The following is a 17,721-nucleotide window of genomic DNA, read 5'->3' as shown; positions in this document are numbered from 1 at the left end:
CAAGCTAATATAGCTGATGCTTCCTGATGTTAAATCCTAGATTTGCAATATTAACATAGCAAACGTAAACTTTCAAAGGAAGATTGTTCTGCTTTCCAGTAACAAATCTATAGTATCCAGTGCCAGATATAATACATATGCAGCAAGGGTGGGTTCTACTTACCTTTACTACTGGTTTGCAGAAGGGTCGCTTGCGCGCTTGTGCTTGCTTCTCCGCATGCACAGAAGCTTCCTGATGACATCGGGGTCGGTAGGCAGAGCCTCCCCCTTGTTTTACTACCGGTTCACATGAACCGTCCAAACCGGGGGCAACCCACCACTGATATACAGTTGTTGTTAAGATTGTGAACCCTTTTAAATGTTAAATATTTGTTTGATCTGTTCTCTACGTAAGTCATAAAATAGATAAAACCTAATTTACCAAATAAGTAAAAAACAACCTTTTTCACTTTATTGAATAAAGTGTTCCAAAGCTACATATTTGTATGTGCAAAGATATTTGAACCTTTGCTTTCATTAAGTAGCATATTTTCTTGAGCAGTAGCAACTTCAAGCGTTTCTGATAACTTGATTAGGCCTACACATCAACTTGGGGGAAGTTTAGCCCATTCCTCCTTACAGAACACTTCAACTCAGAAATTTGCTGAGCTTCCTGCCTGCTTCATATCCTTTCACATTTCTATAGAATTAAGGTCAATACTTTAACTTGGCCATTCCAGAACATTAACTTTATTTTGCTTTAACTTTATTCTTTGGTTATACTACTTGTGTGTTTGGGGCTGTTGTCTTGTCTTTATGATCCACTTTCTCAGTTCAAAGACAGATAACCTGATATTTTCCTGCAGAATTGGTTGGTATAGTTCAGAATTCCATTAATGATGTCAAGCCATTCTGGTTCAGCAGTAGCAAACCATGATACTCTCACCACCATATTTCACAGATGGGATAAGGCAGTGTTTGTCTTTTGTGAGATATAAATTTTTTCATCTAAGCCAAAAAGTTCTATTTTGGTCTCATCTGTCCACTGAACATTCTTCCAATCATCTTCCAGCTTAACCACATGTTTATGTACAAACTATAGATAGTTTTGAAGAGTAGTGGCGTTCTCCTAGTAACTGCCTTCCGCATCATTGTTCAGTGTTTTAATAGTGGTCTCATGAACATACTGTAGATATTTGCCAATGTGACAGAGGCTTTTAGTTCCTTAGATGTTTTCCTTGGCTATTTGAAATGTCCTAGAGCCATGATAACGAATCTATGGCACACATGCCAGAGGTGGCACAGAGAGCCCTCTCTGCTGGCACCTGCACCATAGCACAGGTCAAATCTCCGTGGTGTTTCTTTCGTGAGCTTCTGTTTCCCTGCAAATGATGAAGCAGAAGCTCACAAAAGAAAAAGATCTTACCTCTTGCCGTGCTGCCAGTGTAGGGATGCCCCACCTCCCGCTGGCCAGCTGGTCTTCGGGTTTCTGCTGCGCATGCGGGCATGTCCATGTTCATGTCTGTGCATGTCCCGCACATTTGCACATGTCCGTGCATGTCCGTGTGCATGTGCACATCTGCGCATGTGTGCATGTTCACACGTGTACACATTCACACGTGCATGCTCGCATGCACACACCTTTCAGTTTGGACATGTGTGCGCGCAGTTTGGACACTCGGTGTTTAAAAGGTTTGCCATCACTGTCCTAAAGTATTACATGCCTTATACTCGAGATCTTGATTAGTCAACCACTTCTAGGAAGGATAAGAATGGCCTCCATTTGTACACAGTGTGTGCTTGACAATAGACTGGTAAAGTCAGAATTCTTTGGAAATAGTTTGTAATCTCTTCCATCCTGTTGCGTATCAACAATTATTTTTAGAGGTCCTCAGAAATCTCTCTACATAATTGTGTTGTGAAGAACAGACTTAATCAAAATACAAAAAATTCTATTCAGACCTCCCACACTTACAGCTAATTGTATTCTTATTGACTGAAACACCTGTAATGTGTGGATGAACTTTGGGAATGAGGGGACAGATATTGCCTAGGAAACAATTAGAAAAAGGAGACGGGAGCCCTTAATGGTCAGAGAAGGAAATTTAGGAAGGAAGGACCTGCACTAATGGATCAAAAGTGGCAGCAGGAAGTTTGTACATCCAAATAAGTTTTAGGACTTATGTGGACAAAATATGAGGTTTTAGGTCATATTTATGCAGAAATATTGAATATTTAAAAGGTTCACAAACTTTAAGCGCCACTATAATGTAGAACAAAATATACAGAAGTCTCATGCAGGTATTGATGAGATGGGTAGAATAGCAATAGCACAGAGTAATATACTACTTCATAGTGTTTTACAGCACTCTGATATGCACTTTCTAATAGTTACATATTTTATATCATCATGATAAGTATTTGAAAATATGAACTTACAATCTGATGATCTTTTGTAACATTTAGTTTTTGTATATCTCGAGCCTTTTGATTCAGATCTTGTACTTGCATCTGCATTTTTTGATGTTCCCATTCCAGCTGAAATATCCCTTTACGAAAATCTTTACTTTCTACCATACTGGCAATCTTTTTTTCTCCTTGAGCCTTGAAAAAAAGAAATATTTCTTCATGCAACATATTGTTTTAAAACTGCATGCTGATAACAGGTAGATGAAATTTTGCAAAACTGAAGGGAAAATGGCAAAGTTAACTCTTTTCAAAAGAACAACATTTGTGCACTAATTGAATATGATGGATTTAAAAGCAAACACAGCCACATTGAATAAGAAAGAAACATCATTGAGGTTATATGCTCACTGGTATTTAGGTTAAGCGTTAGGAGAATTATACTAGTTGGGGCTTGTAATACGTGATAAGAGAATTAAAATAAGGTTGATTATATCACTTAAAAAACTAGAACTGTATTTAATTAAAAGTTGTAAATGCAAAGAAAATAACTTTTCATAAAAGTCATCTGCAGAGGCTTTATCTTTTCAAAGAAAGATTGTTACCCAGATCATGCTGTTCAGCTCTTCAATAATAGTCCTGTTGATCAGAATAGCATCTGTGTAATCTGGTATTAAATTGGTGCCGTCTAGTTCCACTTGTCCTTGTTTAAAGAGGAACTGGACCATCAAATCTAATTGAAATCTCATTTTCTGCTCCCGAAGCCTAGAGTTAAATAACATTTTTAAAAAAATAATATAACTTATTTTAACATTTTACCATGATCAGGAAAAAACAACAACCTATCTTGACTATATTAGGTACTGATTTATCTAACTATACAGATAATCCTCAGGTTATGTCCATTCAGCAACTGATCAAAATTATGATGGTACTGAAAAAGTTGTCTTACAACCAGTCCTCACATTTGTAACTTGCACAGTGTTCTTATCATCGAATTACCAAAATTCAAGTATTTGGTGACTGGCCCACATTTATGATCATTACCCAACTCCACGATCATATTCTCCTGCCTTGCATGAACTCCACCCCTCCCCACCTGCTTATCTCACCCCCATCTCTGCCTTTTTGCACAACATAGCCAAGAGAAAGAGGCTGCTGTATGCTGCTGCCTACCTGCTATGGCTCTCCTGCCACCCCAGCTGACCTTTGTTTTCTTCTTTACTTTACCTCCCCTCTGCAGGACTTGGTGACACTGGCTGGCCTCAACTCCAAGCTTCAGAGGCTCTGGCCTCACTTTCTTTTCTGACTTCTCCTGGTTGCTGCCTCCATGGGCACTGGCCTCCTGGCAGGCCTGCCACACTCCAGCAGTGTTAGCTTGAGACAGCCAGTGTTAGCAAATCCAGTGGAGGGGAAATGAGAAGAAAAAGACAACAAATATCAGTTGGAAGCGGTGGGGTGGTGAGGAGATGAGGGATTACATCTGAGCCACTGTGTGGGGTAGTGGTGGAAAGCCCCATGAGGTTTTCCCTGCAAAGGTGCACTCATTGGCACCTCTGCATGGTGGAGCCAGTGCTGCTACTGGCCATGCTAGCACTTGGCTTTCACCTATGTAGTTCTTTTGGGATTGCCTGGGCATGAGCAATGACCATGGCAATGACACTGAAACCGGGAGCAAGAGTGCTTTCCCCAACAACAGTGTTTCCAGGCAGCGGGAGCATGTGCACATTGCTTAGGTCCCTTCTCCTGTGCTGCCTTCCTCTTTCCTACCACTGCCTGTGGTGCTTGCAAGGCATGGAGCCATTCCTCTTCCTGCTCCCAGAGCCACAAGAGAAGACTATACCTGCATAGGGAGCTGTCTCAACCCAACTGCCCTCTGGGCTTCTTGCTTGTGGAATTCAAAGAGGGTAGAGAAAGGCCAGGTGAGGGTGAATTGTTGGTTCCAAAACTAGTACCATTTCTGTATCCAGACCAATTTTGGTCTTTCCCATCCTGTGCCTGCCAGGGGTGTGGGAAACAGAATGGAAGAGAATTGGCTCTTTTACTAGCCTGTGCCTGGTGATTCATCTGAAGACATTTCCTTCCACTAAAAGGCTTTCTGATCTGCTAGACGGTGGCAGCAGAATACAGCAGTCTTTTCATCTCAGTCATGTTGTGCAGTGCAACTCAACAGGCAAAGATGGGGAAGAGATAGGCAAGTGGGAGGAGTTAAAGCAGAGACAGTTCACATAGGCAGAAGCATGAGGTCCTCATCTAATGACCATATAGTTCCCACTTAATGACCACAATTGAGACTGCCAAAATTGCTGTTGCACAGTCATGTGATGCTTTGCTTAATGACCAAGTACCAGTACCAATTAGCATCATAACTCAAGGACTATCTGCACTGGGAAAAATTAATTTTTTAATCTGATGGGTTCTGCATTTTCAGAGGACAACTTTTCCATTGTCTGTGATAATGTTGAATAAAGAACACGATTAACAATTATAATGTTTTCTTAGGCTTTTTCTCCATAACAAAAAGGCCTTTTACACTTTGGGTACTGTAGTATAGGTTTATTTAATTAAGATTACTACTACTATATTATTATGGTATACTGTAATATATATTGTTATGAGAATAATAAATATATATGCACGAGAACAATAATAATCTAATATGTGCTTTTATAATGTAAAAGAAAAAAGCAAATTTACAAATTGATCTCAGCAAAAACATGTTCAATGTCTTTCCGCAGCTGTTCATCATCTTCAATTCTTTTTTGAAGGAAAGTTTGCATCTCTGCTAGTGTCAGTGCTTTTTGCTTCACCTTTGCAAAAAAGAAAATAGGAATTTAAGATGAATATTACTTTCAAATCACATTAAATTGTTTTTACATCATTTACATATAGAGGCTAATTAAACATTTGAGACCCATGAAAATAAACCACTTCTTGCAAAATAAAAACTAGAAAGGATTTAAAAAGCAGCCACCTTTCTGTGCATAACTGGGACACTGTATGTTTCCCATGAGCTCAGTTCTGAGAGAATTATTTGTTTGTATAACATATAAGGGTCAAATATGATTTTAAATAATGGAATCTTATACATACTTGCTGTTCACTTTCTACTTTCGCTCGCCTAGCTGCACAAAAGCGTTCCCAGTTAATGATGTCAAGCCCCTCAGGTCTGTTTTCAGGATTGTCCATTTCATCAATTGCTTTCATTAAATGGGCGAGAGCATCCTGATACATTTTGGCAGAGCCCGGCCGTTCCCCATATGGATTTGCAGTATCTGTTTGTACTTTCATCTTCAAAGCCCTTCCATTATTGAACAGGCAAAGAAAAAAATTAATGTCTCCTGTGACATGTTACATATACAACAGAAAACTTGTATATCACTAGCTTCATTTTGTTTTTTTAAAAAAAATCTCAGTAGTGTGTATTAACTAGCATTTTTTAAAAAACTATTTGTATTTAATTTCTGATGTTACTGATGATGAGCACTAATGATGTTAACTGGTTTGGGTAATGAAACATCTGCAAGAAAACAAGCAAGCTCAGAGCGCACTAAGGACCCCTCCTGTCTATCTTGAGCTACAAATATTCTCCTTTATTATTTAATTTCTCTATATAGACCAGTAGGAAGGTTTACAGTCTTCCTTAATTTAAACAGAGATTATTTGGCTCTGTGCTACTGTCATTTAGAGAGTATATTGTAGGTGTTCTTTGTGTGTTATTTTCCTCTGTGGTTATGTAGCATCTTGTATTTTGCTCTGTAGTTGCTCTGTAGTTGTATAGTATTCCATTTATTAAAAAAAAATATTTTAAAAGAAAAGGGCAAAAAGAGAGACTTTTATGATAACGTTAGTAACTGTGGCTGCCACTTCATCTCATTTAAAGTGATTGCTTCATTGGTATTTTTAAACATTCTTGTTATATAAATGCCCTTAGAACTGAAAAATGAACTAATTTAATAAGTGTCAATGATTTTCAGTTTTTTTCAGATACTAGCTATACAACTTCAGTTTTTTGCTCTGGAAAGCAATGCTGCTGTACTAGTTCTTATAAGATTATTACTGTAAGAGGGAATTCACAGAATTTCAGAAAATGTTAGAACTAATGAAATTTTTCTACCTTGGTCGACGTTTATAAAGTTTGAATAGTTGATCAATATAATGAGTTTGAAGATCTGAAAATTCCTTTCTAAAGCCACGTTCCATAACCTATTGGTCAGGGGGAAAACAGAAGTCTTCTAAGTTTAAGAGTTTATTATGCCTATTTCCGGTTCTGCTACTTCCGTAATCTGCATAATGATTACATTTACAGAAAATAAAAAGCTTTAAATTAAGGAATGTTGAAATTTATTTCATTATTGTTATATTCACTTTGCAAAGTATTTGCTGACTTCAAGGTGACATGACAAGATCTTTCCAAAATAAGCAGCATACATAAAGAATTCAATAAGAAAGTGTGATGAAGTCAGCTTAATAAAATCCCTGACTCTTTGTAGCTTTATGCAACATTGATGCACATACAGAAAAGTCAGGGCTTCAGTTATACGAATGCTATCTTCATTTTTGAGTTCCCTTAATGCTGTTGTACTTGTTGGCTGCAGTATTTTTGTAGGTAAAACAGTAGTCAGGATGGGAGTTGTGTGATTGAAGTCCTGTCAACTTGTATGTGTAGACAACACCATGGTAAGTACAAAATGGACAGAGATTCAATTGCACAGTCCCAACCAACATCTTGATTTTTTTTTGCCATATGACCCACTTTACAGATGCTGCAGTCTTGCCCTTAGAACTGGATCCCTGCAAGAAGACAGAGAGAACTATAATGATAGTGGTGTTTCACTAGTTTAAAGAAAGAAAGAAATGTCTGTTAATTGGATCTTTTGGCTTATGAAATAGGCTATTTATCCATGCTATAACAAAACAATCTCCAAGGCTATTATTTCCACTAATAATTAGCAATTGTTTCAATATTTACCGGTAAATAAACTACCTATATAAACAATGCCAAATTAAACTGGAAGTTGTTAATTATCAAATTTAATCTAATTCATTTAATCCAATTCAATAAGCTTCTATAATTCAATAACATTAAATATCACAGCTTCAGCAGTGTTAATCTAGAGCAGTGTTTCTCAACCTTGGCAGCTTGAAGATGTGTGGCTAAAGAATTCTGGAAGTTGAAGTCCATAAACCTTCAATTTGCCAAGGTTGAAAAACATTGATCTAGAGTTTGAAGTCTTACTTTGTCTTCAGCAATTAATATGTCATAAGCTTCTCTAAAAGCATCCACTTCCGTTTTAGCTGCCTTTACTGCTTCACTGGATATTACCTATCAAAATAAACAAAGATGGATATGATTGTCTGTCATTGGAACATAAGATGTTAAATCATGTTAGCACAATTGGACGGGTGATTAGATACCGGAACTCTCCCACCCCCCAACCCTTGGACTAGTTTTACTGAGTTCAGCATGTCCCTGGCCTAAATTCAAAAATGTAAGTCATTTTCTTAATCACATGAAAAACTACAAACAAGCAAAACATATTTTATCATAGCGGTATGTGAACCAGTATATGTGAACTTTTGTGAAATGTAAGGGATATTTATAAAGAATCATTGATATTTTCAAGAAGATGAGGGAATTTTACGAGAAAATTTTTATTTGTTGAATGGGCCACTTTGATTCTAAAAGGGCAGATATCATGAGAAGTAAATATTTTGTCAACGTCTCTCCCACCCCACCTCAGGTGTTCTTACCTTTTCCTTCCTTTTTTTATTAAGATGATGATGAAGTGCAGCTTCTCTTGAGGTCATCTCTTCATCCAAAACCAGTGAGTAGAGGAGGTTAGTTATTTTGAGTTCTTCCTAGTAAAAGGTTTGAAAAGGGAACAAACAGTAAGTGCTGCTTATATGGAAGCAAGGATGATAAATATTATTCAAGCTCACCTGGTATATAACCATTTCACAGTGGACTTTTTTGTCAAAGAGCCTATTCAGGATTTCATCAAATCCTTGAGTACTTTCCTGAATTGAACCCTGAAGCTTTTTCAGTTCAGTTTCTAGAATCTGTGGAAAGAAAAGGTGCAGTGTCTTTATTTGACAATACTAACTGCAGATAAGAATAATACATAAGAAATGCTTGGCACCTTTTCAATCCTAGTAATCTCTTTTTACATTTTTCCTGGACAATTATGTTTGCAAGAACAAGATGGAAATATGGAATTTGAAAGACCAAGAAGAATTACAGATGTGAAGTTTATGAGCCAGAATGACTGAAAAATTCATCAGCTTCTATCTCCCACAACTCTATAATCAGAGAAAGCTGAAAAGATCCTGAGCAAAGAGGAGAATTGGAATCACCCATCTAACTTGCTGCCAATTTAACTACCGTATATACTCGAATATAAGCCGATCCGAGTATAAGCCGAGGTCCCCAATTTTACCCCAAAAACTGGGGTAAACTGGGGACTCGAGTATAAGCCGAGGGTGGGAAATGAGGCACCTACCGGTTGGGGAAACCCTCCCTCCCTCAGCTGAGAAGGCTGGCGGCTCCCCCGCCCCGCCCTCTCACTGCACCGGCAGGGCTTCCGTCCGGTAAAATGTGAAAAAGAAAAAAACTCGAGTATAAGCCGTATATACTCGAGTATGCCGAGGGCTTAAAAAAAAACTCGAGTATAAGTCAGATAGACCCGAGTATAAGCCGAGGGGACGTTTTTCAGCACAAAAAATGTGCTGAAAAACTCGGCTTATACTCGAGTATATACGGTATTTATTAAGCAGCTTATTTTCACACCCGGTTAAAGAGTTAATGAAATATATTTTGAGAAAAAAGTTTTCCAGTGGCTTTTATTTCTTTGAGAATTTCCTTGTAAACTCTCCTGTTTTCTCTTCCAGTATCTGAAAAAGCTTTATATAAAAATAAAGCCGGGATATAAAGCCAATTTGATCTAGTGGTTCAGACACCAGGCTAGAAAGTGAGAGACTGTGAGTTCAAGTCCCACCTTAACCATGAAAGTTAGCTGGGTGACCTTGGGCTAATTACCCTCTTAGCCCAACTCGCCTCACAGTGTTATTGTAGGGAAAATAGGAGAAGAAAAAATTATTAGACATGTTCTTGAGTTATTTATAAAAATAATAAAGGCAGGATAGAAATAAAAATAAACAAATATCCCCAATAGTTGCAATCTGATTTTAAAATATCAGTTTCTGATTTAATAAAAGAAATTGGATTAGCATATCATACTAAACTGAACTGATGGATGTCAAATGACAATTGTTTAGTTAAGATAATGCATTAATTCCAGCCAAACAAACTATATTATGACCTACTATGGTCAGAATTTAATACCAAGCTATTAATAATGTAAAAGAAAACTCCCTTCACCAAAACTCAGGTTTGTAAATGTATTTTGTTAATTTCATGACATTAAGAAAAACTTAAGAGAAAAGCTACCCTTAGTTTCTTGGTCATTCAAGTTGAATGGAAATTTAATTTGTTAAGAGAATTGGTTCAGTCATTTCTTGTGAATTGTACATTATAAAAGAATAGCATTTAGAAAATAATAAAAGTAAACAACTAAGGTAGCATGTTGCTGATATCTCATTCTGTCTATGGCAGAAAAAGAAATTAAACTGAATACAGGAAAACTGGCATGATCTTTGTCTTATGAGGGAAAGTGAAGACTGCCTCATTTATGCGTAGACAAATTACTCATTCCTATTTACTTAAAATTTTGAATATAAAAAGTGATTATTTTTAAATCTGACAATGGAATATTTGGAAAAGAGATTACCTTGGTCATATTTGACTATCTATGTTTGATTTAAGGTGGTCAGGAAGGCTTTCCTAATAAAAAAGGTTCCTCTCTTTAATGAAAGAGAAGCTTAATCTCCCTTTGTCTCTGTTTACCTTTCGATGTTTTTCTCTTTCTTCATTCAGTTCTTTAACCTTCTTTTCATATTCCTTATATATTTTTTTTTCCTCTTCACTCCAAAGGGCTTCTTCTTTTGATGCAAATGGAGGTGGTGGAATTTCCTGAGTATGTCAAAGAAAGCATTTCAGAAACAACAGTGGACATTGGATATTTGCAAAAATTAAAAGATTTAATTAAGTTCCAGAATGTATTTTCTAATGATATTCAACAATGCATCCATCTTTTACGTAATATGAGAATAACATGCTTTCCAATCCCTCTTTGGTATCTGTTGAACCCTCTGGAAAGCTGATTTTTAACAGTTGAACTTGTTTAAAATAACTTTGAAAATAAATGTTTGAAACCTAAAATTTTGGGTTCTTTGCATTTTGAACAAATTCGTTGGATTGATAGTGCCATAGAATCAGAGTGTGAAATCTCTCATATACTATACTTTGTGATATAATTGGTTCTAATGACACTTTGGAAGTACATTGGTGCATGTCCACCCTTATGTCTCTGAAAATACTTAAGGGGCAGGTTAGTCAGCTGCTTCTTCTGAGGAAGCAAGTAATGATGTATATGTGCTGTGTTCTTCAGGACTGTTACAAGTTCAACACAGGATATTTCTGATATATGTGCTGCTAGCACACTTCTATGAATTACATGTGGCAATTGCAGCTTTTGATGGATAATTTAGGAATAGTAATGATGATGGTGGTGGTGGACATGTGCCCCCATTCCTTTGTCTCCCAGAGATGCATCTGCTGATTAGAGTTCTTAAAATGTTGTAGTTTATATGGTTACCCTCTCCTTTTGAGTTCCTACCACTATGCAATTAGCCTGAATTTCTACAGCATCAGAAAAAAAATCACTAAATCAAAGAGTTAATTTATAATTTGGACTGTGCAGGCATTGAGGTAAGGTTAAGATACTCACAGCTGTGTTCTTCTCAAGTTACCTGAAGGACATATAGTAGGTGTCCATACTGCTTTAACTGTTAGTCTGGAGGGAATGGGTTGCACTTATTTCCTAAACCATTGGGAATAGTTTCCTCAGTTCTGTAAATTCTGTGTTTTATTACCTTTATTCTTTATAATTCATAATGTCTGTTGAAATTTTTAATTTTTATTCATTCATTTATTTTATTGTATTATTTTTATTATTTTGTATATAAGAACATATATACTTATATATGTGGGCACCTGTAGATGACATGCTTGTAAATTTAATATTTATTGCCTGGTTTAATAATTCTGTTGCCTGCATACTGAAATTCTCTAATTTTTAATTCTGTGTGTGCAAACTCAGCAATCTTTCCCTCATTCTTTGTCTTTTGCCTGCATTTCTCTGTAAGTCTTCTTGCCTATTATCTTCCTCCTTGCCTGCCTATCATCCTATCTAAATCTTTTAGCTGCATCTCTTTGGATCAGAGATAATCTTTTGGGACACACACTGATTATGAATGTACATTATATTAGTTGGTAATCATATGAAATTTTTATGATTTAATAGAAACATAACTCACCATCTTCAAAATATCTTCCTTTTTTATTTCAAGGACTCCATTCATCATGTCCATAAGGCCACGTTCTCTTGCATTGTCACTCTGAAGAATGGCAGAATAAAAGATCAGATAAAGAGTAGAGAAAAGATCAAGCTAGAAATACCATGGAAAATAAGGCTCTGTCACATCATGCTACCTGAGCAGCAAGTCGTCTTTTATATTCAATCCGAGCCATGATTTTGTTTTTTGCCTTCTGCACTGGGGTTAAGTACTTTTCTACTTTAATCTGTGGGAACAAAAGATGAGGTTTAGCTTCTTCTATGAGCAAGTAATTCACATTTTTCCTAACAAGCTCCCCAGGTACAATTTCCTTTAAATTTTTATGTTATAACAAACATGATCAAGCCATGAGTTAAATCCTTACAAGATTTAAATACTGGAATTCTACAATGAGAGAGCATATTTAAGATTATAGAATAAGTTAATAATTGTGTTACCTTGGTTTAAAGACTACTTTTATACATGAGGTATCACTATTATATAATAATGTAATTGGAAAGAAAAGTTTGTTGCTATCTTAATAATTTTTTAATTATTAATCAATTTTTATGTGAGCCACATAAATGGCTCATTCCATGTGTAATGTTTTTATTTTTCTATCAAAGTAGACAACTAATATCTTGTAAGATTAAAAACCAAGATAGAAAATATTAAAAAGCACAACAAAAACAATCAGTTTAAAAAAGTAACTCTGTGCTCTGTATATTTCGCTTGTCATCCAAGAAGATTCATAAACTGAGAGCTGAAGAAGCTTCTTGGATGAGAAGTAAAACGTCTTCAAAGAAAAAATAAGAAAGCTCAGTTGCCTCTTGAAAAAGCAACTTTAGGACAACCATGACCTGGATGACTGAGAATCTCCATAGACATTTAACATTGCTATGTACATTTATTCTGTCTATCAAGTGAGAAGAATTGGGAATCTCAAATACCTGACCTCTGATTCTTGAACTACCAGTGTTCGCTCTGGTTTCTCATTATCTGTAAGAGTTGGCACCCAGATTTCTTCTTTAATATCAAGCTGGTTGAAGATCTGTGATATTCTTATGTTCTTCTCCTTCACACGTGCAATTTCTAGCTCTTTCATTCGTGCGACTGAATCAAACTCCTTATTGAAAGCACTCTTCATATTATAGATGATGTCCTGAAATATCAAGGATATCATGGCAGTATTACAAACGAATAGCATATAGTAATTTTGCATGTGAAATAATTGAGTTTCTTAAGTGACCTCAAATAGTTTAAAACTGCTTGCAGTTCTGACCACTGGTCTCTAAAGATACTACATTGGGTTCATTGCTGAAGCTTTCTCTCCTGAAAACATGACATTGACATTCAAACATGGCATCATACAAATTCTAGAACACTTATATATGGTTTGTGTAAAACCCAATTTATAGCTACCTGGAGTTATTGCCTAGTTATTCTTGCTATAAGATATAGAATACTTTACAAAAGCAATCCTGCCCAGTAGTGGGTTGCTACAGGTTCTCCCCAGTTCACAAGAACCGGCAGTAAACATTTTGAGTAGTTCGGAGAACCGGTAGTAAAAATTCTGCCTGGCCCCGCCCCCAATCTATTGCTGCCTCCCGACTTCCAGCTGATCGGCTAGAAGGAAAAAATCAAGACTCACTTGTCGAAGAAGAGGAAAAAAAACAAGACACCGTCCCTTTAAATTGATTGGCTGCTTCTCAGCCAGGAGATCGCTTGGCAAAGAAGAAGGGGGGGGGGAAACGCTGTTGTTTTAAATTGACAGAGTGGCTAGAAGCTCCGTTCTGAGTCAGCTGAACAACAAATTGGATAAGAGGAGGAATTCTTATATGGTTCAATGTTTTTGAAGTTTTGGGATTTGTGCAACATGGGCTTTGTCTTTCTAAAAAGATTTGGGTGATTTCCATTGTGAAGTATCCTGTCTTGAATGAGTTTTCTGCCTGCTTGTAAATGGAGCCGAACTTCCGGTAGCTGTTTTCTGCTTACAAAGTTTCCTTTATGCAGCTGGCAGGAATGTGGAATTCCAGGCAGGTTCCTTGCTAGCAGCTTGATTATTCCTTAAATATCTGGGATATTTTATTTGGGAAATGAAGAGGGGGAGTTTGATTCCTTCCCAGAACAGATTAGTGGGGTGGGGAGGAAATGGGATTTTGAAGTAACCTTCCCCTGAAGTGAGGAGGGAATGGGATTTTAGGCTTGCTGCCAAACATCAGCTATAATACTAATGATTGTTTTGAACAATATGCAGGTTGTATTACATGAATGGCTATGTTATATGTGAAATTATGACTGAAACCTATATAGATTCACACTGTCAGGAAGTGTGTCCTTAGTTTTAGGTTGCTTCTCTCTTTGTTCAGTTTCCATCCCTTGCTTCTTGTTTTGCCTTCTGGTGCTTTGGAAAATACTTCCTCCCCCCTTCTTTCTAGCAGCCCCTTAAAAGCCTGTTGCCTATCACACTCTTGGGCAAAGCATGTGAGCCATTTCCTCCTTTCAGTGGTCCATGAAAGTGCATCTATAGCAGAGGTCTCTAACCTCGGCCACTTTAAGACTTTAAGACAGCAAAGCTGGCTGAGGAATTCTGGGAGTTGAAGTGGCCAAGTTTGGAGACCCCTGATCTATAGTATGTAGATAATAAAGTTGAAAAAAGGTGAACAACATTTTTGCAGAACTATAGATATGTTGAGCTGGGTGTGACAAGGAATGGCTGGGAGGGGCCAGGCGAGGTACCCCTTGACATAAGAGACATTGAGTTGGTACCGCCTACCCAGTCATATGACCATCAAGCCACACCCACTGTCACATGACCATCAAGTCACACCCACAAAATAAGCCATGCCTACAGAACTGGTAGCAAAAAGGGGCCTCTGGTGGCTCAACAGACTAAGCAGTCTGTTATTAACACAGCTGCTTGCAATTACTGCAAGTTCAAGTCCCACCAGGCCCAAGGTTGACTCAGCCTTCCATCCTTTATAAGATAGGTAAAATGAGGATCCAGATTGTTGGGGGCAATAAAAGTTGACTTTGTATATAATATACAATGGATGAAGACTATTGCTTAACACAATGTAAGCCGCCCTGAGTCTTCGGAGAAGGGCGGGATATAAATTCAAATTAAAAAAAAATTTAGAACCCAACCCTGATCCTGCCTATGTATAATGGAAGAAATAAACAGATATGATCAAGTTACCTGTAGCAATATAATCTGACTTATTTTCTCCTCTCTAGTGTGCAGTTCCAGCTGGTTATATAAAACAGATGTGTTCCCACCATACATTGCGCTCAGACTTCCAACCAGAGCATCTATTTTTTCTTCTTCTTCTTCTGTCTTTTCCCCTTCCTCTTTAACTGCTGAAGGTTGAGAATCAAATTCCACAATCTTCTTTCGAAGCTGGGTGAATATATATAATATATATAGAGATATATATTGCAGAATATTGTTAATACTATAAACTGTAGTAAATTTTGTAGAAAACATTTATCTGAAATAGAAGTTACATTTCAAGACCCAGAAGCCAAAACAATGCAATATTGTAAATTTAGAATAAGAATAAGAATAGAATAGAATAGAATAGAATAGAATAGAATAGAATAGAATAGAATAGAATAGAATAGAATTCTTTATTCGCCAAGTGTGATTAGGCACACAAGGAATTTGTCTTTGGTGCATAAGCTCTCAGTGTACATAAAAGCTATAGGTGATAAATCATTTAGTAAATCGATAAATCATTTAGTAAATAGTTTAGAAAACACGCTAGTAGCAAGCTGAGGCTAACTGTCAGAGAAAACCAATAAGCATGGCAATAGAAAAGGATATTGAATTAAAAACTTTGTAAGAAAGATTAGTAACCTTCTTGTTCTTTAAATGTTATGGTATTTCAGTTATCAAATCTTACAGCTTTCATTTTATGTAGCATTAATTTAATATTCAGGGAAGCATAGGTCTTTTCACTGGAATTCTACATATCCTAGAATCTATACATACAATTTTGTTTGTGTTTGGTTTATATGATTTTTTTAACCATTATATCATGGATGTTTATGTTTAATATACAGTATATAGAATAGAACAGTGTTGGTGAAACTTTTCGACACCAAGTGCCAAAACGGGAGCGAGTGAGCGTGCCCGCGTGCTGGAAACCAGAAGAGCAGCCATCCAGCACATGCATCTTCTGGTTTCCGGCGCCTCTTAGTCTTCCAGTTTCTGGCATGCATATGTGTGAGAAGACCAACTGGCCATGCACATGTGCATGCCAGAAACTGGAAGAGTGTCAATGAAGCACACACCCCCTAGCCCTCCACAGAGAACAAACCAGTGCAGCCCCTCCCCTCCCGCCACTTCTGCCAAGGGAGCGTGACTGCTTCCCGGCTGGCGCACCTCTTACCCTGGCACCAGAAAAATGTTCCTCCCGCGCAGGCTTAGCTCCTGTGCAGCCCCACTGCTCCAGAAGACCAGCAGCAGCAGCTGCAGCATGAGGGGTAGGAGTGACTGGCCAGCCCCCGCAGCCACTCCCCCGCCAGTGAGCCAGACCCTCAGTGGCATCTCCATGCATGAGGAGCTGCACTCTCCTCAGGCCCTCCTGGGGCAACTTGCCTCCCCAATGGTGGCTCCTGCTCCAGCATCCCGGCCAAAAGTGGCAGCGTGAGAACAACCATCACCCCCTTGCCCCCAGCAGCAGCAGCAGCAGTCGCGGCTGCTGCTGTTCTTCTGGGGCACCCGAGCCAGCCAGGCTTTCCAGACTGCAGACGCATGCCAGTGCTGCGGTCTGGAGACCTGGGGCCATGCAAGAAGCCCACTCAGGCGGGGAGGAAGGGAAGCCCTGGCCCACCCATCCTGGCCGACAGCTCTGCTCTCCTAAGAAGCAACTGCCAGGATCCTGTCTCCATGTCTTTGGGCATGCGAGCTGTCGCCCATTGCTCTTCCAGGCTCCGATGCATCAGCCAGCTGGTCTTTACATGCGCGGGAGTGCTAGAAACCAGAAGAGTAGCTGCCCAGTGCTCATGCATGTGCCAGGAAGATGATCTTCCAGTTTCTGGCGTGCGCATGAGTCAGCTCATCTTTGCACGCGTGTTGGAGCATTTATAACTTCTAGAAGCAAGTTGTTCCACTGATTAATTGTTCTAACTGTCAAGAAATTTCTCTTTAGTTCTAAGTTACTTCTCTCCTTAATTAGTTTCCACCCATTATTTCTTGTTCTACCCTCAAGTACTTTGGAGAACAGTCTGACTTCCTCTTCTTTGGGGCAATCACTGAGATATCACTGCTATCATGTCACCTCTAGTCCTTCTTTTCATAAGTCTAGTCATATCTAGTTCTAGCAGCCATTCTTTATATGTTTTAGCCTCCAGTCCCCTAATCTTTTTTGTTGCTCTTCTCTGCACTCTTTCTAGAGTCTCAACATCTTTTTTACATTTTGCGACCAAAATTGGATGCAGTATTCCAAGTATGGCCTTACCAAGGCATTATAAAGTGGTATTAACACTTCATATGATCTTGATTCTATCCCTCTGTTTATGCAGCCTAGAACTCTGTTGGCTTTTTTGGCAGCTGTAGCACACAGCTGCCTCATATTTAAGTGATTGTTCACTAGGATTCCAAGATCCCTCTCACAGTCACCACTATTGAGCAAGGTACCACATTTACTGTACCTGTACATTTTGTTTTTCTTGCCTAAATGTAGAACCTTGCTTCTTTCACCATTGAATTTCATTTTGTTGGATAGCGCTCAGTGTTCAAGTCTGTCAAGATCTTCTGTATCTTAAGCCTATCTTCCAGAATGTTGGCTATTCCTGCTAGCTTGGTATCGACTGAAAATTTGATGAGTTCCCATCTATCCCCTTGTCCAAATCATTGATGAATATGTTGAAGAG

At 38.1% G+C, this 17,721-nt stretch overlaps 1 protein-coding gene across 6 annotated transcripts in view; it reads right to left on the bottom strand.

Moving 5' to 3' along the window:
- The window catches only part of CFAP43 (cilia and flagella associated protein 43), a 62,304-nt gene that overhangs the window by 5,434 nt on the left and 39,149 nt on the right, over positions 1-17,721 (bottom strand). For all 6 annotated transcript variants that reach the window (XM_058187626.1, XM_058187625.1, XM_058187624.1 and 3 more), the window contains 13 exons: positions 15,041-15,241; positions 12,797-13,003; positions 11,999-12,088; positions 11,824-11,904; positions 10,292-10,417; positions 8,329-8,448; positions 8,140-8,247; positions 7,625-7,711; positions 6,503-6,591; positions 5,479-5,686; positions 5,083-5,195; positions 2,991-3,150; positions 2,419-2,583 (listed from right to left, as the gene is read on the bottom strand). In XM_058187626.1, coding sequence (XP_058043609.1) covers positions 2,419-2,583; positions 2,991-3,150; positions 5,083-5,195; positions 5,479-5,686; positions 6,503-6,591; positions 7,625-7,711; positions 8,140-8,247; positions 8,329-8,448; positions 10,292-10,417; positions 11,824-11,904; positions 11,999-12,088; positions 12,797-13,003; positions 15,041-15,241 — 1,755 coding nt within the window. The remainder of the gene's footprint in view (positions 1-2,418; positions 2,584-2,990; positions 3,151-5,082; positions 5,196-5,478; positions 5,687-6,502; positions 6,592-7,624; positions 7,712-8,139; positions 8,248-8,328; positions 8,449-10,291; positions 10,418-11,823; positions 11,905-11,998; positions 12,089-12,796; positions 13,004-15,040; positions 15,242-17,721) is intronic.

Source organism: Ahaetulla prasina, chromosome 6 (genome assembly GCF_028640845.1).
Source record: "Ahaetulla prasina isolate Xishuangbanna chromosome 6, ASM2864084v1, whole genome shotgun sequence".
In the NCBI taxonomy this organism is placed as follows: Eukaryota; Metazoa; Chordata; class Lepidosauria; order Squamata; family Colubridae; genus Ahaetulla; species Ahaetulla prasina.
The sequence above is the reverse complement of the archived record's forward strand: the minus strand, read 5'-3'. Positions and strand labels throughout refer to the sequence as shown.